Source organism: Triticum aestivum, chromosome 5B (assembly GCF_018294505.1).
Source record: "Triticum aestivum cultivar Chinese Spring chromosome 5B, IWGSC CS RefSeq v2.1, whole genome shotgun sequence".
NCBI lineage: Eukaryota > Viridiplantae > Streptophyta > Magnoliopsida > Poales > Poaceae > Triticum > Triticum aestivum.
The window spans coordinates 361,711,744-361,736,607 of NC_057807.1; the positions used below are offsets into that span (position 1 = coordinate 361,711,744).

General features: G+C 50.6%; 2 protein-coding genes across 3 annotated transcripts; both read right to left on the reverse strand.

Annotated features, from left to right (window-relative positions):
* Positions 1-247: 247 nt before the first annotated feature.
* Positions 248-3,725, reverse strand: LOC123116135 (ankyrin repeat-containing protein At2g01680-like). Of its 2 annotated transcripts, none has more exons than XR_006456956.1 (3): positions 3,035-3,725; positions 2,082-2,701; positions 248-1,981 (listed from the first exon to the last, which is right to left on the reverse strand). XR_006456956.1 is itself a non-coding variant. In XM_044537137.1 (3 exons), exons 1-3 carry the CDS (start codon positions 3,711-3,713, stop codon positions 1,712-1,714), a joined length of 1,245 nt encoding a protein of 414 aa, XP_044393072.1. In that variant the 5' UTR covers positions 3,714-3,725; the 3' UTR covers positions 248-1,711. The 2 variants fall into 2 exon arrangements, 1 of the variants encoding a protein (XP_044393072.1); XM_044537137.1 differs by having other exon boundaries at positions 2,082-2,377.
* Positions 3,726-16,704: 12,979 nt separating this feature from the next.
* Positions 16,705-19,030, reverse strand: LOC123116137 (zinc finger BED domain-containing protein RICESLEEPER 3-like). The gene is made up of 2 exons (XM_044537138.1): positions 18,871-19,030; positions 16,705-18,287 (listed from the first exon to the last, which is right to left on the reverse strand). Exon 2 carries the CDS (start codon positions 18,283-18,285, stop codon positions 16,840-16,842), a length of 1,446 nt encoding a protein of 481 aa, XP_044393073.1. The 5' UTR covers positions 18,286-18,287; positions 18,871-19,030; the 3' UTR covers positions 16,705-16,839.
* Positions 19,031-24,864: the final 5,834 nt, after the last annotated feature.

Below are 24,864 nucleotides of genomic sequence, written 5' to 3' on the forward strand. Positions count from 1 at the left end.
CATCCACCCGTTCCCCTCCCGAGTCGCCCCGCGCGCGACCGGGAGGAAACCCTAGCCGCGGCCGGCCGGGTCCCCCTCCCTCTTCCCCTCTCCCCTCGTCGCCGCAAGAGGGCGCGGCCAGGCGAAGCCTGGTCGTCGCCGGCGGCGGCGGGGAGTTCCTGTCCCCTCTCGCGTCGAGCTCGGGGCGGGCCGAGGCCGGCGGGTCGGGGTGCACCGCTTGACGGCGGGCGCGGCAGCGCGGCGGCGCGTCGGTGCGGTAGCGGCGGCGTGGCGGCGGCTTGACGGGCGTCGTGTGGGGGGGGCGTACTTGGGGGCGGGATGCGGTGGTCGACCGGATCTGGCCCTCCGGGCGGCGCGGGCCGTGGGCGGCGCGGCTGCGGGCGGCCCCCTCTGCCTTGGCCGTCCTGGCTGGGGGAGGTGGCGGCGCAGGTGTGGTGGTGTGTGCGGCGCCGCAGGTGGTGGGACCGGTGCGCTGGCCGATCTGGTGGCTGCATGCCCGGCGGATTCAGTCCTGGAGTCCGGCGGGCGGCGCGGGATGGGCAGTGGCCTCGTGTGGCTGCTGCTCCGGCCGTGGAGAGTTCCATAGTAGCTTGGCAAGTCGGCTGCGACGGCGGCTGGCATGTTTCGGCGTCGGTTCGTCCGTAGGCGGCATGCGACGGCCTTCGATTCCTCTCCCCGTTGCCCGCGCTCCACTTCCGTCGATGGATTGGGCTTTTCCCAGCCGTGGTCCATCGCCCGTATCGCGCCCGACAGCAGGACCGCGCTCGTCTCGCGCCCGGCAGCAGGACCGCTCCCGTCTCGCGCCCGGAAGCACGACCGCGCCCGTCTCGCGCCCAGCAGCAGGACCGCGGCCGTCTCGTGCCCGGCAGCAGGACCGCGCTAGTCTCGCGCCCGGCAGCAGGACCGCGCTAGTCTCGCGCCCGGCAGCAGGACGGGCCGATGGCGGCTGGTTGGGGGCAGCTCAGGGGTGCAAAAGGTGGGGCCTTTCCACCCGTCTCTATAGGTGGCGTGGCGCTGGGTAACTGGTGAGGTGGCGTCGAGGTCTTGGATGCCGGGGCGGCGGCCTTGGTGGTGGTGTCACGGTGCTCATGGGCAAAGCCTGTGCCTGGGTGCTGCCCTGTGACCATGGTCGTGTGGGCGGCATGGTCACCGGGGTGTGGCGTTCGGTGGCGGTGAGTATTAGCCGGGGTGAAAACCTGTTCTATCTTCGGACGGACCGGCGGCGGCGAAGCTCGTTCCCTTCCTGAAGGCGTCGTCGCGGCCATCATTGCCCGTCGTGTTGCTCCAGGGGAAACTCTGACTCTCGGGTCGGGCGGTGGCGGCGCTCCGGTGTCGTATCCTTCCTGAAGGCACCGCCTTGGAGCCCACGGTTCGTCACATGCGGCTTCATCTCTTCACGGTGGCGTGTTCACGGTCAAGGACCCGGCTGCTCTTGTAGTGCTTGGGGTGGTGTTGCTGCGCTCAGCGCTTATGTATCTTGCCTCGGGTGTGTGTGTGTGTTGTGATGGCGTGCGTTTGTACCGGATTGTTGTTGGTCGATGCTTTATATATAAAGCGGGGCGAAAGCCTTTTTGGGTAAAAATAACTATATGGATATATTGTAGTGCATGTAGCGCATGGGTATTTCAACTGTAGGTGTTCCTGCAAACACAAGGCTTAGGACGGCTAAAGACGAGCATATAAATGCCAGTGCATTCGCCATCAAGAATCCTTAGAATACTTTTTCGGTAGATAGAGTTGGTGTTCCTTCCTTAAGGTGGTCATCTGCTCTGTAACCCCCAGGTAAGGCGAAAGCAGCACCAAAAGCCATTGTTGTAATTAATGCTAAGCCAAGGCCGAGAAATTGCGTTGAGTTTGATATTACCGCATCAATCTTAGCGTCAGATTGGCTACTAGGTCCCTTTTTCATGATATTTCGCCGACAGATATGAAGTGTAGCGTCGGCAGATATGAGAGCTTGTTGTATCAAAATCCATGAGTGCTGCAGATCAGAAAAAAAAGCAATATCATGTTATCAACTTTCTATTTCTCTCTGAATCTAGGAAATAAGGTACTGAACGAAAGGAATGTACGTGGTTTACCGACAGGCAGTACAACCCGGTTGGAGTACTGCTAACTGAAATTTCTCGCGGGGTATGTTGCTTGTTGTTTGGTAGATTAAAATCTACTTCTTTGTTTGCGAAGAGACAAGTGAAACTCCACCAGTCCCCAACCTCCACAGCTAGATGTAGTGCAGTGTTTCCTTCATTATCTTGCTTGTTCATAATTGACGAAAACATGGGTGTCTGGCACGCATACCGAATTATATCATATCTTTTCTTCGTGACGGCAACATGGAGAAAAGTTCTCCCACGGGCGTCACGTAAGCTGGCGCAACCTGGGCACTTTAAAAGTAAGATGATGACAGATGAAAGTCTTCCCGCTAAAGCAGCGACATGTATGGGGAATGACCCTTTTTGTCTGGTTGATATGCTGAATATGCATCCGCCTCCAATATTAGCATGGTAAGGTCCATTGGTGTTTCAACTACGTTCAGAAAACTTGTAATACTAGTTCCATTTACCACTGGCACGGCATATTGGGGAAGCATACCACGTGTGCCCGTTTCTAATGATACGGCAAAGTGTAGAGGCGTGTTTCCAAGTTGGTCTCGCTTTTTTAGTAAGCTCCTTGTTCCAGTTCAGTAGTAATTCTGTCATATCTGCAATTTGATCCTCTCTGTGTCAAACAGCGCTATATGCAAAAATGCATGTGTAAAGGTACATTTGGAAATGTTTGATCATTGAGTAGAACTCTTTATTGTTATATGTAGAAGAATGACTTTGATAAATAAATCTTTACCCTAGGTGTGAATAATTGCTATGCACTCAAGAGGGAATCTGAAATTAATGCGTGTGTGAAAGAAAATCGCACACCCCTAAACTTGATCATTTTTTATGATCACAGCAGTGGCATAGAACAAACATGGCTATGCTTGATCATTTCGGTACAACGGAGGAAACTAATGCGCCAAGTTGGGAAGTAATTAAGGTACCTCTGCTTCGAAGAACTGCAGCATGAAGAGCATTCTGCCCATCAGGCCCGGAGTATGACAGCTTCTTGTCTCTCTCGTGGAGCTCCCGCGCGATTTCCTCATGTCGCAGGGAGACGGCGAGGAACAACGGCGCGGTTCCGTCGTCCGGGACGCGAGCGAGGAAGGGGTCCGCTGCCATCAGCTCAGCCATCGTGGGCATCTGAGCAGCGCGGGTCGCCTCGTGCAGGGCTGTCTCCTCGAGCCCGTTCTGCATCCTCACCAGCGTCTCCACCCTCCCATCTTCACCAGCGACTTGTTCCCCTCTCGCCAGCTCAACGAGGAGAGCGGCCATCGCGGCGTGGCCGGCCCTGGCGGCGCGGTGCAACGGCGTGCTGCCGCCGCCGTTGTGCGCGCCCAAGAGGCGCGGCGCCTTGTCGTAGACTGCCCTGGCTTTTTTCTTCAGGTACCCGTAGGCTGCTACGATGTGGAGTGCGGAGTCCCCGTCTGGGGTGACCCCTTCCAGGAGCAAGGACGACGCTGGTGGGCGCGCGGGGTGGTCGACGTCGACGACGACCTCAATAGGCACGTCAGCCGCTCCTCCGTTCAGAAGGTTCGTCAGTTCCCTGCAGCTGCCATGGCATGCCATTGCCGCCTCCAGCAGCTCGGGATGCATGCTAGATGCGTTTGCCACAGCAGCCATGCTGCCGGTTTGCTCTCTATGTGTGTGTCACTGTCAGTCTGTCACCACAGTGACGACTCTAGGTAAGGAATTGCACAAAAGCAGTCTAAAGCAGGAGAGCATTCCTTTATGCTTGACTTGGCTTGCAAGGCCTTATTTGCATCCGGCAACACGCAATGAATGGGCAGCAAAAAAGTGGTTTATGCAGTCACTCAAAGTATCAGTCTGGCTCTGGTATGGTCATTCTGATTAATGAAAGAGCTTTGCTACACCTACGTAAAGATAACTTATGACTGAGCTGGCCTGGCCTGATTGAATTGGTAGAAAAAAAGGCCCAGAAAAATGAGAAAATGGTATCTGATCCAGTAACAATGCATACAGCTTTCTTTGCATGCTGTCTACGTAACAATGGATGCTCTTTTGAGGTTTTATTTTATACTCCTAGTTTGTATGTGATCTGTTTAACTCGAGCTGCAATTTGGAAGACAGTTGCGTCGAGCAGGAATTTCTTCTTTGCTTGATCATAATGTGAACGCTCTTGACATTATTGGAATGATAAGGTCGATTCATCAAATCCGTCAGTCAAAGGCAGATATACTATACTAACTCCATTAATTAATTAGTACTCCCTCTGTAAACTAATATAGTGATTTAAACGCTCTTATATTAGTTTCCGGAGAGATACTAGCACTGAACTATTCTTAGCTTCAGCAATCTCTTTCACTATCTAGCTAGCTCTATGGTAGAAGTGCCATTGAGCGGTGGCAGAACAAGATCAGGCATCTCCGAAGCTTCCTTCGTGGGTGGGCTAAACATCTAGGTGGAGTGTATAAGGTCGAGAAGGAACGACTCCTTTCACTTATACAAACCTTAGATGTAAAAGCAGAAACTACGGTTCTGTTACCCACTGAGCTTCATATTAAGCATGAGGCTGAGATGAGGCTGAAGGATTTGCTCCGTGAGGAAGAATTAAAGTGGGCATTGCGGGCAAAGGTGAGAAAAGTTGTCCAGGGGGATGCGAACACTCAGTTCTTCCACATGATTGCCAATGGCAAGCACAGGAAGAAGAGGATCTTTCAGCTGGAGCAAGATGAGGGTACAATAGTCGGCCAGGACAACCTGAAAACATACATTACTGAATATTACAAAAGGTTGTTTGGACCACCAGAGGAGAGCTGTGTATCCCTGGATGAGTCTAGGGTTAGCGATATCCCTCAACTTTCTTCTGTGGAGAATGATGTGTTAACTGCCCCTTTCTCGGAAAAGGAAGTTTTCGAGGCTATTGCCAAGATGAAATGCAATAAGGCTCCGGGGCCGGATGGTTTCCCGGCTGAGTTTTACAAGAAGTGTTGGCATATTATCAAAGGGGACCTGATGCCGATGTTCCATGATTTGTTCTCGGGACACTTGTAGCTGTTCCAACTTAACTTTGGAACGATAACGTTGTTGCCTAAGAAAACAGATGCCGTGAGAATCGAACAATTTCGGCCTATCTGCCTACTCAACGTCAGTTTTAAAATATTTACCAAGGTTGGCACGATCAGGCTTACTCAGATAGCGCACGCTGTAGTTCAACCTTCTCAAACGGCTTTCATGCCGGATAGGAACATCCTCGAGTGGGTTGTGGTCCTACATGAAACGCTTCATGAAATTCATACGAAAAAACTAGATGGGGTTATTTTCAAAGTGGATTTCGAGAAGGCCTATGATAAAGTCAAATGGCCGTTCCTCCAGCAAGCTCTTCGAATGAAGGGATTTGATGAGCGCTGGAGACATCAAGTGGAAACGTACACGCAAAAAGGCAGTGTTGGCATTAAAGTTAATGATGACATAGGCCACTATTTCCGAACGCACAAGGGTCTGAGACAGGGTGATCCTATGTCGCCTATTCTGTTCAATATTGTGGTTGATATGTTAGCGATCCTGATTGGGAGGGCCAAAGAGGCCGGTCAGGTGGAGGGAGTGGTGCCTCATCTGGTTGATGGTGGTTTGTCCATCCTGCAATACGCTGATGATACAATCATTTTTATGGAACATGATTTGGCCAAAGCGAGGAACATGAAGCTAGTTTTATGCCTTTTTGAACAATTGTCTGGGCTGAAGATTAATTTCCATAAAAGCGAGTTGTTCTGTTTTGGTAGAGCCAAAGACGAACAGGAAGCTTATACACAATTGTTCGGGTGTGAGAGTGGGTCTCTTCCTTTCACTTATCTTGGTATTCCAATACACCATCGTAAGTTAACGAATGCTGAGTGGAAGTGCATCGAGGATAGATTTGAGAAGAAACTAAGCTGTTGGAAAGGAAAACTCATGTCTTATGGAGGCCGGTTGATTCTGATTAACTCGGTGCTCACGAGTTTACCTATGTTTCTGCTATCTTTCTTCGAAGTACCAGTTGGGGTGAGGAAAAGACTAGATTTTTATCGTTCTCGCTTCTTCTGGCAGAGTGATGAGTCTAAGAGGAAGTACAGATTGGCAAAATGGGATATTATTTGCAGACCAAAGGACCAAGGAGGACTTGGTATTGAAAATCTTGAAGTCAAAAATAAATGCCTCCTGAGTAAGTGGCTGTTTAAGTTGTCTTCTGAGACAGAGGCAACTTGGGCGCAGATTTTACGTAGTAAATATCTGTACTCAAAGACTTTATCCCAAGTCACTATGAGACCTACAGATTCGCCGTTCTGGAAAGGGCTCATGAGGGTTAAAGCCGCTTTCTTCAACAGAACGAAATGTTTTGTTGGTAATGGAGATGACACGCGATTCTGGGAGGATACGTGGCTGGGTGACACGCCTTTGGCTTCACAATATCCAACACTATATCGTATTGTTCAGCGTAGGGATACTCTTGTTGCCACAGTAATGCAGTCTATTCCCCTCAACATACAGTTTAGGAGAGTGCTTGTTGGACCTAGATGGGAAGCATGACTTCACTTGGTCCGTAGGCTGATGGAGGTGCAGCTAAATCCTCAGCCCGACCAGTTGTATTGGAAACTAACTAAAACTGGGGTGTTCACGGTCAAGTCGATGTATATTGATATTATTAATTCATCCGTGATACCTACGTCCAAGGAAGTCTGGAACGTTAAGGTTCCTTTGAAGATTAAAGTGTTTATGTGGTTTATGCATAAACAAGTTATTCTTACAAAGGACAATCTAGTTAAGCGCAACTGGACAGGATCTACTAGGTGTAGCTTCTGTGATCGGGATGAGACTATCAAGCATTTATTTTTGGATTGCCCGTTGGCACAAGGGTTGTGGCGCACCGTGCAAATTGCCTTTAATATTACTCCACCGAGATCGGTAAACACGTTATTTGGGGCGTGGCTGCTTGGGATGGAGCCCGAAATAGCCAGACACATTCGTGTAGGAGTATGTGCGTTATTATGGGCAATTTGGAATTGCAGGAACGATTTGGTTTTTAACAGGACAACAAATACTCATTTTTTGCAGGTGTTGTTCCGGGCTACGGCGCTGATCCGTACTTGGTCCTTACTCACTCCGACGGAGGCCAGGGAGCGTTTGGTTACTGGATCTGTCCGGTGGGAGACGGTAGCGCGGGATATCTTCAACCGGTTTGGATGGCGATCATGTAATAGGATAGGCATCTAGTTTACCTACCTGATATTATGCCAAGCCGGTTTGTGGCTTATCTCATTTCTGCCTTACAGTCGATGCTCTATGTGAGCTATAGGCTGCCTTTTTTTTCCTTTGTTTGTAAGACTCCTGTTCAGAACCCTTTTTATTTGGTTAATAAGAGAGGCCGTATGCATCGATCTGATGCAGAGGCCGGGGAATACCCCCTTTTCAAAAAAAAAAATCTAGCTAGCTCTATCGATCAGGCCCCTAAAGCCTAAAATTATTCAGCGTTGTCCTCTTGGTTTATGCTGCAAAGATACGAGGGCCCCTTAATTGTCATTTCTGCATGCTACTACAAGATAACGCATGCGAAGTAGTCCAGATTAGCGAGCAACCCACTATGTGTTTGTATACTTGGATGAACCCTGTGTCTTTTATTTTCTGTTCAGAACATTTGACCGAACCATTTGTATGCATGTGCTTCCACAATCCACATCTCTACGTTTTTGATAGCACTATATATATATGTGCCTATCTGATGTTCCAGCAAAGCTGCGATGCGGATTTCGCCTTGGTTACTTATGGTGTATAAATATATATACATCAGTTGTTAATTTGCAAGCAATGTACTAGTAGTACTAGTATAGGTGCCCTTTTCTATTGTTGGATCAAGTATGTTTTCTTCTTCTGTATTGTTTAGCTGGGCCACTCACATGTATGTCCTTCAACATGGCACTGCAGCTAGCATGGGCAAGAAAATTTCGTCGACAGGGACGCTGATCGTGCGTGCCTCCAACTCCGGTGCCGCTTCTTTTCCAAACAATACAGTCAAGCACACTGCATTTGCCTTGCTGTTTGATCCGTCCTTCTTCTCCAACAAGATGAAACCGACATTATGTCCACTCATGTTTACACCAATTCAAGAACCATTGAGTTTGTAGGGCACACCCTGCATTTCGCTCTGATGAACCATTCTTTATTATGCACTGATGATGCCTGGTTGACTTGCTCTCCAGCATTGTTCGTTACACTCCTTTATTTGTAACAGCTTTATTTCGGACTCGGTGTTTATTCCAGACTCGTAAACTATAATGTCAGAGATCAGTTTGTACTATGGTCTGAAGTTCATCTTCCATTTGTTGATTCACTATATGTAATTTTTTAGTGTTCGTATAGTTCTTTGAGTTCTCTTGGTCATTTGCACTTGGATGCCTTTTACTAATAGTATCCTTAGAACATGTATCTTATTGATTGATTTGTGAACTAACTCTCAAAAACATTTATGTAGGTACCTCATTATCATTGATGACATATGGGATACAAAGGTGTGGCAAATAATCAACTGCGCCTTCTTCAACAAAAGTATCGGAAGTCAACTGATTACAACAACTCGTATTGTCAATGTGTCAGAAGCATGTTGTTGTTCCACTGATGATATTTACAGAATGAGAGCTCTTTCTAATGATGTATCGAGAATACTCTTCTATAAAAGAGTGTTTTCTCATGAAAAAGGTTGTCCGCAAGAATTCGTGCAAGTGTCGGAAGATATCTTAAAGAAATGTGGTTGGATACCATTAGCCATTATTACTATAGCAAGTCTTCTAGCTAGTAGTGGTCAAATAAAAAAGTTTTTGCATCAGCTACTTCAAGCCGATACATTTAAAGACGAGAAGGTAAAAGCTGCAGGTGATGAAATCAAGCATTCAAGTAAAGAGATTGTCCAAGTGCACAACGAATATATTCTTGAGGGCGGTAATTTCATCAAAGCTACAATGAAGACGCCAACCACCGGGGGACGGAAGCAAATGAAAGATCAATGCAAGCAAACCAAAAGAAAACAAAGGCCAAAATAAGCACAAAGAAAAGAAATAAAAAATTACTTTTGTAGAGTTACTAGCTAAATATCAAAAATAGAGTAAAAGCAAAAAGTGATTATCGGCCAAGTAGTGCAAACATCACGATCACCCCCTAGGCGCAAATCTGAGGACCGGTATTGGCAAAGTGAGAATTTTAATGCAGCATATTCATATCCTTATTTTGGGGCGCCAATATCAATGTCATAGATACACCCATATGCTAATTTTTCTCCTTATCCATCATGGTACATGTATAATTCATGAGCGCATCCTCCATCTTATTTTAGACAATCTCCTCAAAATTATGCAGCTACGAGAAAACCAGCATTTGATGAACAATCACATGTCAAAGTCCGTTTCAATTGAAAAGAATTGTTTCAAAGCTCTAAAAAGGAGATGGTCAAGCAAGTTAATCACGTTAAGAAAGATGATCACAAGAGTGCTAATTCAAATTTGGTCTTAAAAGATAAAGAGCCAAATTAAAGAGTTAACATTGGTTACAAAAGGCAAAGAAGTGAAGCAATTGATTGTTGAACATCAAGATGCCAAAACAGAAGAAAATAAGTTGAGAGTGCACAGTGTCGGAAAGGAATTGTCATTGCTTGAAAAAGAATCACAGCCGAGGTGCCCACTCGGCTTATCAAATTGATGACATTAGTGGATGACGTGGCTTCACCAAAACGCAGGAAAACCATGTAGTGGGGGCTCCTATTTAGATATAGAAGATGTCTATTCAAAGAGAAGATTCATATGATAAAACACATTATACATCAATACTAACAAATATGCAATAGTAGGCTTAAAAAAAAGCAATGCACAGAGAAACAAGCAGTCGAAAATACGCAGTAAAAAAACATTTATGACATTCAATAGTTACTTAGTAAACCATGCAATAGACGACGACATGTGGTACAACATGCAATATTAACATAATGAGACATACAGCAGACATATACCAGAAACACCGGACATGATATAAACCAGAGAGCAGCGTGAGCAGGCACGGTGGTGAATCATAGTTTCAGAAGAAGTCTGACCTCACTCGACGAACAAGTCAAACTGGCGCACAAACCACCAAATAGTATTCTAGTCAAAGTAAACTAATATAGGGCTGGAGGAAATGGAGTGAATGCAGTGCGCTTGAAGAGGATACGAGTAAGCATCCAAACAAAACAGCCAAGAATAATCAGATGAAATGTATACAAGGAATAGTGCTCTAACTTTTGCGCCAAAATAAATCTCAGATGGCGTACAAAGGCCTGACCACTTCCATTTGTAACTAGAACTACTAATATATGAACTTAGCATGCTCCAAAGATTCCAAGTTATCGGATGAACTTATCACACTGCCGCAAAATTGTCTGAAGTCTAGACAAAAGTCATGTGAGAGGATTCCATTGCCGTTCTTGAATACTGCAGTGGAAAGGCAACACTGAGCCATTGCTAGTAGCACATGTTACATACGTAAATTAGGAAGAAGAGAAGGATATCAGCTTACATGGAACATTCGGAAGGTCGGAGTATTCACTCAAAAAGAGCACCGTTTGGCATTTCGTTCAAAGAACCTATGATAACATAAAGGTTGAGGTTAGTGCAGGTCTGTAATCGGATAACAATCGGAAAAGCAAGTGTATGTCGTACCATAAGATGTGAGCCAATCCTGAGTACAGACAGTCTCCTCAACCCAGTGTTTACTAGACTGACAAATTGTTCGTCTTGCAGTCCTTATTGCTACACTGCATTCAGTACTGGCTGGTATTGCCAATATATCACGTGCCATCCGAGCAATTGTGGGGTAGGTCAGGCTATGTTCCTTCCACCATTGTAGAACGGTTTGCTCGCCTGTGCAGGGACGTGGCTCTTGCAAGTACTGATCAAGTTCTGCCATCGGACGCTTGCTAAATGGATAGGTAATATGATGATAATATTGCATCAGCGTATCATCCCCCTTCACAAGAATGTTCCGGCCATTTTTAGGTCCAGATGTGCAGCTAGTGTCTCCCACCTGATCAGAATATTCATAGAAGAGGTTGATCAACATGTCATGCACTTCCTGAAAATATTCTTTTATATCCTTGTCCAATTCGCGCCTCAAACAATAATTGTACAACTTAGGACGAAGACAAGACTTGATGCATTCCAGACGGTGTGAAGGATCCATGATTACAGGTAGACAGATATTTAAGCAATAGAGATTCCAGTATTCGGTTGTTATGACCGGACAGGTCTATACCAGGAAGAGGCCCACCGGGCATTAGTATTAGAGGCTTGTCCCGCAAGTTATCTTAGGCAAATTATCTTAGGCTAAAGTTATAAATACTAGTTGTAAGACACTGTTTGAGATCAAGCAATAAAGATATTATAATCTTCTGTTGCCCGGCTCCCCAAGGAGCCGGAACCCTAGCCGCCTCTCCCAACCCTAGCCGCGACGGCGCCCGACCGCCGGCGCGCCCGCTCCAGCCTCCGTCCCCCTCCTCCCTGTCCATACAACCTACGCCGGAGGCCTGGTAGGAACCCTAGTCCTACCAATTTGGTATCCAGAGACACCAGGCCGATCATGTCGCTTCCTCCATCACCGCCGCCGCTGCCATCTACCTCTGCCCCACCACTGCTGCCGCCGGCCACCTCCGCGCCGATGACGGCGATCACGTCCGGGACCGTCACCACTACCGCGCCGGCGCCGGTCACCACCACGGCGGATCCGCCCCCGCTCCTCACGCCTGAGGAGATGTCGGGCACCCTGCGGGAGCTCGTCCACGCCGTCCGAGGCATCAGCCTCTACCTCGCCGGGCACCAGTCCCCGCCACCGAACGCCGCCACCACCGCCTATGGGCCGCCGCCGCTACAGTGGCCCGCCCCGGCCTTCCAGGCGCCCTACGGAGGGGCGCCCCCGCCGCCGCTCCTGCTGCCGCACTACCCGGCCGCGGGAACGCCTTGGCCAGCGTGGCCGACCACCACCGCAGCGCTGGGAGGCCCGCCTCAGCAGTCCCTCCCGGCGCCACCGCCGGCCCCCACGACGCAGGCGCCGGTGCAACCGCACCACCAGGCACCGCCGCCATCGCCAGCACCACCACCTGCGTCCCGGCCTACTGGTCGGCCCCTGCACCAGGTGCAGTTTTCGTCCTTGCCTTCGCCGATTCCCGCGTGGGCGACCGGCTCGTCTCCGGACCCGGTGTATACTACGGCGCCGGAACACCAGATGCCCTCTCTCCGATTTGATCGTCCCTCCAGCTCGGCGAACTACGCCCCAGAGATACCCGACCCAGCACATGCACTGTCGTTTACTGCAGCCCCCGGGCACGGTGGTCCGACACCCCCTCGCTTCGCCAAACTGGATTTCGCCACTTACGACGGCACGGAGGACCCCCTCAACCAGTGCGAACAGTTTTTTCGAGGGCAGCAGACGCTCGCTTCGGATCGCACCTAGCTCGCGTCCTATCATCTCCGAGGCGCGGCGCAGACTTGGTACTACGCCCTCGAGCAGGACGAGGGCGGCATGCCACCATGGGAGCGCTTCCGGGAGCTTTATCTCCTCCGGTTCGGGCCTCCTATCCGCGGGAGCCGATTGGCGGCCCTCGGTCGTTTGCCTTTCACATCCACGGTGCAGGACTACGCCGACCGCTTCCAGGCCCTGGCGTGCCATGCGCCGGGCGTCTCCGCGACTCAGCGCGCCGAGTTATTTGTGGGCGGATTACCAGACCATATCCGCGTGGACGTCAAGCTCCGGGATCCCCCCGACCTCCAGACGGCCATGTACTACGCCCGGGCCTTCGAGCAGCGGGCTCAGGCGCTACAGCAACCGGCCGGCCGGGGCGGCCGCCTTCCCAGTCGACCCGCACCATCACCTGGCCGGCCCCCTCCAGCCTCGGCGACCACCTCTTCGGCCACCATCCGGACCTTCCGTCGGTTGTCCCCGGCCGAGCAGCAGGAGCGTCGCCGTCAGGGCCTCTGCTTCAACTGCGATGAGCCCTACTCGCCGACCCATGTCTGCCCCCGCCTATTTTACTTGGAGACGGTCGACTACAACGAGGCGGACGACTCGACCGACGAGCCACCACCCGCGGCGCCCGCGGACGCGCCCGCGGATTCTACGGCAACGGCGTGCGTCGTCTCCCTCCACGCTCTTGCCGGCATCCGTGGCGAGCGGACCATGCTGTTACCGGTGACGATCCATGGCGAGCGGCTGGTGGCTCTGCTGGATACTGGCTCAACCCATAATTTCCTACCCGCGGCGACCATGCATCGACTAGCACTGCCGACCACGAGCGGGGAGCGCCTGCGGATCACGGTGGCAAACGGTGATCGCCTCCAGTGTCATGGGCTCGCCCGCGACGTTCCCATCTCCATCTGTGGCGAGCACTTCTCCATTACCTGTGCAGGGATCGACCTCGGCTGCTTCGACTTCATCCTCGGGGTGGACTTCCTCCGGACCCTCGGGCCCATCCTGTGGGACTTCGACGTGCTCACGATGATGTTCTGGCAGCTAGGCCGCCGCATCCGGTGGGACGGCCTTGGGGGCGCCGCGCCGGCCGTGCCACACCTCCAGCTGGCCGCCGCGTCCCAGGAGGCCGAGCACCCCCTGTTGGATCCCCTTCTGCAGCAGCACAGCGATCTCTTCGACGAGCCTCGGGGTCTTCCGCCCGCCCGGGTGTACGACCACCATATTCACCTTGTACCGGGTTCCACCCCCGTGGCGGTTCGGCCCAACCGCTACCCGCAGCTGCAGAAGGATGAGTTGGAGCGACAGTGTGCCCTTATGCTCGCGGCAGGCATCATCCGGATCTCCACGTCACCCTTCTCCGCACCGGTGCTTCTCGTCCACAAGACGGACGGCACGTGGCGTTTCTGCATCGACTACCGCGCCCTGAACGCGCTCACGCTCAAGGACAAGTTCCCTATACTGGTGGTCGACGAGCTCTTGGATGAGCTCCATGGGGCGCGCTTCTTCACCAAGCTCGATCTCCGCTCGGGCTATCATCAGGTGCGCATGCATCCAGACGACATCGCCAAGACGGCGTTTCGCACCCACCATGGCCACTTCGAGTTCTTGGTGATGCCCTTCGGCCTCGCCAACGCCTCGGCAACTTTCCAGGCCCTGATGAACGACGTCCTTCGACCCTACTTACGGCGTTTGTGCTTGTTTTTTTTGATGACATTATTATCTACAGCGCCACCTGGGCCGAGCACCTCCAGCACGTCGCCATTGTCTTCAACGAGCTTCGAGCGCACCACCTCCACCTTAAGCGCTCGAAGTGCTCGTTCGGGACACCTACCGTCGCCTACCTCGACCATGTCATCTCGGCCGACCGGGTGGCTATGGACGCCGACAAGGTGGCGGCCGTCTCTGCATGGCCGACGCCTCACTCGCCGCGGGCTCTCCGCGGGTTCCTCGGCCTCGCCGGCTACTACCGGAAATTTATCCGGGAGTTCGGGCTCATCGCGGCGCCCCTCACGCGGTTGCTTCGCCGCGACGCTTTCGCCTGGGACGACGAGGCGGTGACGGCGTTCGAGGCCCTCAAAGGGGCCCTCACGACAGGCCCCGTCCTCCAGATGCCCGACTTCGACCGCCCGTTTGTGGTGGACTGTGACGCCTCGGGCGCCGGGTTCGGCGCCGTGCTTCATCAAGGCGATGGGCCCCTCGCTTTCTTCAACCGGCCCTTCGCTCCGCGCCATCTTAAGCTGGCAGCATACGAGCGGGAGCTCATTGGCCTTACAGGCCGTTCGTCATTGGCGGCCGTACTTGTGGGGACGATCCTTCCACATTCGCACGGACCACTACAGCCTGAAGTTCTTGCTGGACCAACGGCTATCGACCGTGCCGCAGCACCAGTGGATCAGCAAGCTCTTCGGCTTCGACTTCTTCGTCGAGTATCATCCGGGCCGTCTTAACATCGTGGCCGACGCGCTGTCCCGTCGCGACTCCGACCTTGCTCCCTCCACCGACGAGTCCACCGGGGCGGCCCTGTGCATCCGCTCCGGGCCGACGTTCGGTCTCTTCGCCGACATTCGCCACGCCACTGCGACGGCCGACGATGCCGTCCTTCTTCAGTAGTAGCTCACGGCCGGCGACCTGGAGGAGCCTTGGCGCTTCTCTGACGGACTGCTTCTCCATGCGCGCCGGATCTTTGTTCCGGCGCATGATGATCTCCGTCACCAGGTGTTACAGCTCGCCCACTCGGCGGGTCATGAGGGTGTGCAGAAAACCCTCCATCGTCTTCGCGCCGACTTCTACATCCCTTGCGATCGCGCCCTGGTCCGCGACTGGGTTCGGTCTTGTCAGACTTGCCAGCGCAACAAGACGGAGACCTTGAGGCCGGCTGGTTTACTTCAGCCTTTGGAGGTGCCGTCTCAGGTTTGGACGGATATATCCATGGACTTCATCGAGGGCCTTCCCAAGGTGGGCAGCAAGTCGGTCATTCTCACAGTGGTCGACCGCTTCTCCAAGTACGCCCACTTCATCGCGCTCGGCCATCCATACACGGCGGCGTCAGTGGCCAGGGCCTTCTTCGACGGCATCGTCCGTCTCCACGGGTTCCCTACTTCGATCGTCAGTGATCGGGACCCAGTGTTCACGGGCCATGTCTGGCGCGACCTTTTCAGGATGACGGGTGTCCAGCTTCGCCTGAGTGCGGCGTTTCATCCTCAGACAGATGGTCAGTCTGAGGTGGTTAACAAGGTCATTGCCATGTATTTGCGTTGTGTGACAGGTGATCGGCCTCGCGCTTGGGTCGATTGGCTCTCTTGGGCGGAGTACTGCTACAACACCTCTTATCACTCCGCCCTGCGCGCGACGCCGTTTGAGGTGGTCTATGGTCGCCCACCCCCGCCTATACTTCCGGTGGACCCGGAGACGGCTCGGACGGAGGTTGCAAGTGACCTTATCCGCAGTCATGACAAGATGCTTGCTGAGGTTCGTCAGCGTCTCCTTCAGGCACAGCAGCTGGCCAAGCACTACTACGACGATCATCATCGCGAGGCGGAGTTTGCGGTGGGTGATTGGGTGTGGCTGCGTCTTCTCCACCGCTCTACGCAGTCACTCGATCCGCGTGCGAAGCGCAAGCTCGGCCCTCTCTACGCCGGGCCCTTCCCTATCTTGGAGCGCATTGGGAAGGTGGCTTATCGTCTTCAGCTTCCGGCCCGCGCTCGCATCCACGACGTCTTCCATGTTGGGCTGCTCAAGCCTTTTCGTGGCGAGCCACCGGCGGCTCCTCCGGCGCTTCCTCCAATCGCCGATGGTCGCATTCTTCCCGAGCCAGCAAAGGTGTTGCAGGCGCAGCTCCGTCGTGGCGTCTGGTTCGTCCTCATTCAGTGGGCGGGCCTTCCGGAGGAGGAGGCTACTTGGGAGCAGCATGACGAATTCCGCCAACACTATCCAGACTTTCAGCTTGAGGACGAGCTGTTTGCGCAGGCGGGAAGAGATGTTATGACCGGACAGGTCTATACCAGGAAGAGGCCCACCGGGCATTAGTATTAGGGGCTTGTCCCGCAAGTTATCTTAGGCAAGTTATCTTAGGCAAGTTATCTTAGGCTAAAGTTATAAATACTAGTTGTAAGACACCGTTTGAGATCAAGCAATAAAGATATTATAATCTTCTGTTGCCCGGCTCCCCAAGGAGCCGGAACCCTAGCCGCCTCTCCCAACCCTAGCCGCGATGGCGCCCGACCGCCGGCGCGCCCGCTCCAGCCTCCGTCCCCCTCCTCCCTGTCCATACAACCTACGCCGGAGGCCTGGTAGGAACCCTAGTCCTACCATCAGTAAACTTCTGCTGCATCTTCTTTAGCTCTTTCGAAACTGTTTTGTCCCCGTAAAAACTATCCTCTGGATGCAGAGCTCGTTTTGCACCCCATAACCGGTCAAGGAGGTCGGCTGGGCCATGAAAGGTGTTCATCTCATCCATGTATATATGCACCCTCTGCAATATCTTACAGATACGTTGCGCGTTGCTCCACTCTTCAGCTGAAGGTGCATATCCACAGTTCAGAAACCGTACTGCTGAAGGGATGTGGCCCTTTGTGTGCTTGGAACACTTTGTTGACTTCTCCATCACTTTGTGAAGTTCATCGATCCCCACATGTATGACCTGATTAACTAGATGAATTGGAGACCGTGCCACAAACAAGCTACGGTTTGCAGACATTGATGAGGTATGTTTTGCAGACATACACGAGCTCCGGTTTGCCGAGCGAAGGTTCCATTCTTGGAGACTGGCTTTGAGATCTGAAGCAACTGAATCATCTAGAAACACATCGTCCAGTGTAATGCTGAAAACCTTGTAACGAAGACCCCAATCTCCAATAGCACTCAGTATATCCTGGCTCAGTTGCTTTGCATTGCAGGAAGGATCCACAGAGTGAAACCTGATGATATGTTTCTGCTTCTCCCATTCATCATCAATGTAATGAACACTCAAGCATAGGAACGCTGAGGTCAGATCATAATGCCACAGATAAGCACTCAAGCAAACCCGACTGCTCAAAGCTGCCAACTTCTCCTTCAGCTTGGTTTTTTCTTTGTCGAACAGTTCCCTAGAGTACCTATACATGTCAGCTTTGGCCGGCATCTTCACCATAGGATTCAAGCTAGAAACAAACTTACTGAATCCATCATGGATCTGTATCGGTGGCGGGTACCCGTGCACAGAAAATATCCTGACAAGTTCCTCATGGGGCTCAATCTGACCAACCTTCAGATTCCTCTGATTCATGTCAGTGGGAATGTCCTGGTCAGGCACTGCAAGTTCCTCATGCGACTGATTCTTCCGATCTTTGTCAGTGTGAGTGTCACATGAAGCAAGATTCTTCTGCTCATGTGTCCCAAGCTCCCCGTGAGACAAATTCTGATCAACCTTCGCTGTGTCTGAGGATTTGTTTTGGCCGGTCAACAAGAACGGGGGCTTGTGTTGCATTGCCCTCTTCTGGGCTCTGGGGCAGCACTTGGCCTGGTGCTTTCGCAGGTTGCCGGTTCCGCTGCTGAAGACCTGGTGGCAGTGCATGCACTCGGCCCTCGCGAGCTTCCCATCGATGTAGATGGGGGTGAAGTCATCCCACACCTTCGACCGGAGCCTCTTCGGCTTTCGACCCGAGAACACTGGGCCAGGGGCGCTGCCTGTGCTCTCCTCTTGGTCAACCATGGCATTGGAATTGTGAGGCTCGTCTTCCATGCCTGTGCATCAAAAAAGGCAGAACACATGAGTAATGGAACTTGTCCTAATTTACTTGGACAGTAATGTTGCAAAGAGAATGCGACTGAACAGACACATCACATGTCTAGCGAAAGCATGGAACAAGGCATCAAACCAAATGCGGCGCAAGATTATTTTTCCACGAGCGGCGCAACACATCAACACGTCAGATTCATGAGGGAAGTAGACAGCTAACAGCAGAACCGCAGGGCGACAGACACTAATTACAATCTTACAGAGCACAGTAGCTACCAACACCATTCAAGGAGACGGAAATAAACATATTTGGAGAACGCATGCTACAAGAACATGATATCCGCTTTGCTTCAGCCCATATTTCTCCTCTTCCTTGCCGGCGCGGCCGGGACCAGGACCATCACACCCCTGATCCACACCAAGCGAAATCAAACGGATCATCGCAGATTGTCCGGTCGCATCGCATTCGACAGGAACGATCAAACGGAGAAACCAGAAGTACGATCCGACGAAGGGGGGGAAGTATGAAGTAGCGACGCATTATCTAGCGAGAAAAGGAAAACTAAGAAGAGCTCGAGAAGAGCGTACCGATGATCGCAATCCCAGGGCACGGGAGGGACTCGCGCCGATCGGATGCGACGCGACGGTGCCGCTCCGCCGCCGTTTGCTTCTCCCTGGACCTCCCAATCTTAAACGAGACGACGAGGGGGGAGAGGGGAATCGATTTTACTCCTACTTGTTTTGTTTTTGAATCGATCGATTTGGGTGTGCGGTGGCGGAAGAAACGAGAGGGAAACTGAGGGAGTGGCGAAACAACATTCGCGCGGCCGCTTTTCCTCCCCGGCGGGCGAGTGAACACATTCTGGGCTCAAATTCCTCGCGAGCCCATACCTCCAACCTTGAAGAAGAAAGAAGCCCATTAGTTCAGTTCGGGCCAGACCGGCTGGGCCTTATCGTAAGTACACAAATCACAAAAGGAATATTTTTTATTTTTTATATTACTACTCTCTATTTTCCCCAAGCGTGGGAACAAATGCACGAGTTTTTTTTTTGCGGGGAAACAAATGCACGAGTTAGGTAGCGCGGTGGGCTGTGGAGGACTAGCACGTAGGGACTGCGATGCACTCTAGCCGGTCAAGATTACACTTACACACTACCACCTGGCGACACCGTCTGTCGCGCTTTCCTGGGGCAGCTCACGCTGGCAGCTGCCATGCCATTGCCTATGCCACATCCATCCACTCGTAGCAGTCGGCAAGCTACAGGCCGAGGCTACAGCGCACGCATCTTTCATCTCGTTGCAGCAACAAAGCAGATGCGGCACCGCGGAGTACTGCACGGGGCTCTGAGTCAGTCTGTCTGTCCGACGCGCGAATTCCACCTCACGTCTCATCTCCTAGTGCGCGCCCGGCCAAGATTTTCCTGGCTTTCCTGCGTACGGGCCGGCCCATCGGCCAGCTGACTAATTAGCGTGCGCTGCATGCCATTATGATGACCTGCATCACGGATCGGTCGACGGATTATCTTGGTGCCGTGCGGTGCCGGGGATCCCCCACGGGAATCAGAGCGTCTCCCCGCTTTAATCTCTCGTGGCGGCCAAAGGAGCGGAAAGGAAAGGAGAAAGGGGGGAAACGAAAGCGGGGTGGCGTCGTGGTCGTGGGGTTCCGGGGCGGCGCTGCTGCTGCTGCCTCGCCGTGCGTCTCCGAGTGATGCCCTGATGATTGAGACGGAGACGCTTGTACACCACGTCGTGTGTAGTATCGTGTTGTGTATCTCCACTCCACTCATCTTTCTAGGTGGTTTCCATGATTGGTTCTGATGATGGGGATACGGGGGCACGTACTGCTACGTATTGGACCGCATGCGCGACGGTACCGGTGCTCCTGTCTCTACGCCAGGGTGGAAACGTGACCGTTCCTCCCGGCGTTTTGTAGTAGCCGTGGTGCGCTTAGATGGCGATTTAAAACCAGCAACACCAAAATTTTGGTGACGGTGAGAATTTCTCCTCTTGTTTGGATGGTTGTCGATATTTTGACGTTGATTTTGAGTAAATAGCATAAAACTACTAGTAGTTTACAGGTTAGGATTTCAAAAAACTATCACTTTTTAATTTTTCTTAAAAAACTATCAAACGTGAGGTCGGCTGTTTCAAAAAACCCAAAGCGGCCGCGACTAGCAATTTTACCGTTTTCCTAACGTGCTGGACCCACCGGTCAGGCCACGTGGCCACGCGCGCTGACGGCGCAGCCGTTGACGGCCGTTAGCCCCCGACCGGTCCGGTGGGAACCAAAGCAAGTGGTCGGGCCGCGCTCCTCTCGGTCTACCCCTCCTCTCCCCCGCATTGACCTAGGTTGGCGATGGCGGCGGCGCAGCCAAATGCCGTCGACGGCGAGCTTCCCGTCGAAGAGGGTGGTGGACATTCAGAGGTGGAGAAATGGCTAGGCAGCTCGAGCTTCCCGGTGCAGCGGTCGCCGCATCCATCACCGCCTGACGCTCAGGTGGATCCGGCGAGCTCAGATCCGGCAGTCCGCGCGGCTCGGGCAGTGGCGAAGTGCATCCACACAGATCCAGATGGCGGCCACAGGTGGGCGTCGTCCTTTGGTGGAGTGAGGTAAGAAAAAAAATTGGCCATTCATACCTTTAGTTCAAATTTGAAAATTATGGTTAGAAGATGATATTTTTTGTTAGGAAACAAGTAGTTGAACTAGGGTTAGTAGTTGTTTGTGGTTGTCATGCTACTGCTTTGGATTGGTTATGTCACTGTAGAAGATAGTGCATTAGGTCAGTGCATTTGGTCAGTGCATTCACTGTAATTAGAAGATAGTGCAGTAATGTTCAGTGCATTTATTTATTGTTTTAAGTTTCAGTTACTTGAAAAATAATTGTTTGTCAATTTAATCTCCTACATCTTAGATGATGAGATTTGGGACCTGAGGCTACATTTTCAAGGAACAGATAATATGGAGAGAAAGTATCCAGTTTCTTCAGATATCAGTTATCTGACCATATTAGCATTGGTTGAGTTGGAGGGGTATAGAATGGATGCTTTTCTGACTTGTGTAAAGGAAGAGGGAAAGGGGTAGGAGGGGGTGAAGGTCCTGGACAGGGAGGAGGCATTAGAGGAAATGCTTGACTTATTTGTTGCTAAGAAGCTACTGAACATCACTGTCAGCAAAGCTACTGATCCAAGCCCATCAGATGATAATACGGATCATATTATGCTTGAGTAACTGATCCCCGTTAGTCAAGTTGGTGAGCCTGTTGTTTACTCAGTCTCACAAGAAGGTGTTCTGTACCCTGCCTCTAATGCTAGTTTGCCAGCTGTAACCCCTTGTGAGCCCTACCTGAACACACAACAAAGATGCAATTTGAACAAGGGGAAAACAGTTGTGGAAGAAGATGTAGAAGAAGAAGCAGATGAAGATGTACCAGAAGAAGAAGATTATATGGACAAATCCTCTTCGGATTTTGAGTTCTATAGGGGTGATTACAGAGGGCGGACAATTTCTTACAAAGCTTGGTGTAGGAGTGAAGCTGAGGTTGGCACAGATACTGCAGAGCACATTTGTGGAGCAAACTCAGAACCTTCTGAGTTTTGGCAGGAAGAACAAATTGTTTCTAAAGATGAAGAAGCAAAGGATCCTGGTGCTCTAACTACAAAATGAGCAAAAAAACTTAAGCCAGTTAGAAAACCTGGCCCAACTAGCAAGTCTCACAGTGAGCCTGAGCACATCAAGTTTGAAGATTATGTCCCTGAAGCTGATGAGTACTATTTTCCAGGTGATTTTGTCCTAAGTGATGAAGAAGATGTTCCAAGGCTGCCATCTGGAAGGAAGAGTAGGAAGAAGCCGAAGAAGGAGAGGAGATGGTATGATCTATCTAGGCCTGATGCACATGAGCAGTTTTCAATGCATTTATGCTTTGAAAATGTAGTTGAGTTCAGAGAAGCACTTAGAAATTTTCATGTGAGGACTCTTAGGAATTTTGAGTATCACAGAAATGAACCAACTAGGGTTATTGCTTGGTGCTCTGAGAGAAAACATGGTTGTCAGTTTTACATAGTTGCCTCTAGGATAGCTCATGAGGCAACTTTCAGTATCAAGAAGATAAACCTGGATCACACTTGTGGAGCTAGTGGAGAGAACACAAAGGTGAAAGTCAGTTGGGTTGCTAAGGTTTGTGAGGATACAGTCAGATCCAACCCTGAAGCTGGTGTTGACACAATTATGTCATACACTAAGAAGAAGTTTGGTGTCCATGTGCCTAAAAGCTTGGCATATGGGGCAAGGAAACAAGCAGTAGAGGTAGTGCAAGGAGATAACAAACACCAGTATCACATAATAAGGGACTGCCTACAGTGTGTGCTAGATACTAACCCTGGCAGTAGGTGCATAGTAACAACACATGAGGACCCACTAAACCCAGCTCCTACCCCAAGGTTTCACTATATATTTTACTGCTTGTTTGCATGCAAGAGGGTTTCCTGAATGGATGCATGCCATTTATAGGTAAGTATTCATGCACATAGATGTATATGATCATTTGCATTGATGTAATTAGGCACTAATGTGATCATGTTAGCAGGTCTGGATGGTTGCTTCATCAAGCTAAGCACTGGCCAACAGATATTGGCAGCTACAGAGAGGGATGGCGACAACAACATCTTCCCAATAGCTTTTGGTGTTGTTGATAAGGAAGAGACAGACAGCTGGACATGGTTTCTCACGCAGTTGAGAACAGTCATTGGAACTGATAATAAGTTTGGCAAATACACAATTATGTCTGATAGGCAGAAGGTATTATTCTCTACCTACTCTTTACATTTGCCATGAGTAAAATCTTATTCAGTAGTAACACTTAAGATTAAACTGCATTGAACAGGGATTGTTGAATGCAATAGATGATGTATTCCCTAACTCTCCACAAAGGTTCTGTCTTAGACATATTTATGCCAATTTCCAATCTGCTGGTTTCAGAGGAGAGGAACTCAAGAAACATTTAGATCAGGCTGCTTATTCCTTTACTAAACATGGTCATGATTTAGGCATGGGAAATTTGAAGAAAAAAAGTTTAGAAGCTTGGCAGTGGTTGTCACAAATACCAGAGCATACATGGGCTAGGTATAAAATGGACACTGTTTGCAAAACAGACCTGGTAGTAAACAACCTTAGTGAGGTTTTTAATAGAATGATATTGGATGTTAGGAACAAGCCAATTAGGACTATGTTAGAGGGCATAAGAACAAAGTTGATGATTAAGTTTCAGAAGACCAGAGAGAAGACAGAGTCAAGCAGATCGGAGATCACACCTACTTATTCAGAGATTTTAGAAGAGGGGAAGAAGTGGGCTAAGTAGTGTGAAGCATACATGGCAGGTCCAGGCATATGGCAAGTGACAAGTAGCTCTGGAAACACATATTGTGTTAATTTGAACAATGAGACCTGTGACTATAGGAGGTGGGACATGACTGCTGTGCCCTGCAGTCATGCCATTGCTGCAATGCAGAAAGTGAAGGTACATCCAGAAAACTATGTCAATGATTTCTTCAAGAAACCCATGTATTGTGAAACATATAAGCACATAATATTCCCTGTGCCAGGTCCTGACCATTGGCCTCATACACCTGGAGATGATATATCTCCACCTGTTTTCAGAGAAAAGAAAGGTAAAAAACAAGCTGCCAGGAGGAAGGGCATATTTGAGGTGCCAGCTAAAAAGGATACTTCTAGGATTGGTACAATGACATACAACAACTGCAAGAAGCAAGGGCATAGGTTCAACAATTGTGGTGACCCCTTGAAACCTAAGTTCCAGATGAGGATGATCAAGCACCAGGTAACTCCTTTAGTTCCATTCCTTGCATTGTTACATTCACTTCATGTGTAGGAGAATAGAGTTAATTACTATTCTTGTGTAGGAAAATAGAGCTAATTACTCCTAGGTTGGTTCTTCAATGGCTGCAACTGCACAAAGGCCACCAAGGGTACCTACTGCCTCTGCACCAGCAGGTCCTGCAACAACAAATGAGTCAACACATACTGCTTGTAGGTCAAAGAAGAGGGTTGCTTCCACATCAGTTTCAACACCAGGTGGAGGAGCAAAAGCATCAGCCTCCAAGAAAAGGAGCACCAACATTGAGGCTACACCAGCAACACCACCTCTCAAGAAGAGCAGGACCAACACCTCTTCAGCAACATCAGTACCACCTCCCAATAAGAGGAGCACTACCATTTATTCTCCAGCAAAGAACACCAGGTCATCAAGGTCTTCTCCAGCAAAGAACACCAGGTCAACTTCTGCCAATAGAGCTGGCAATGGCTCTTTCATTGCTCCTAGACAAACTGCTGGAAGTGCTTTGCAGGATGGATCAAAGAGGGTCAGGAAGCCATCTAGGAGGTTGAAGGATTACTTTTATGCAAGTGGTAACTAGCTGAAGTGAACTGTTGGTTTTGGTTGGTTTGTATCCAGTACTTGCTCTGTTTTCCTTGGTTCTGTATTCTAGTGAACTGTTGGATTTGGTTGGTTTGTATTCAATACTTGCTTCTGTATTCAGTGCCTATGTGGATTCAGTCACTATGTGTT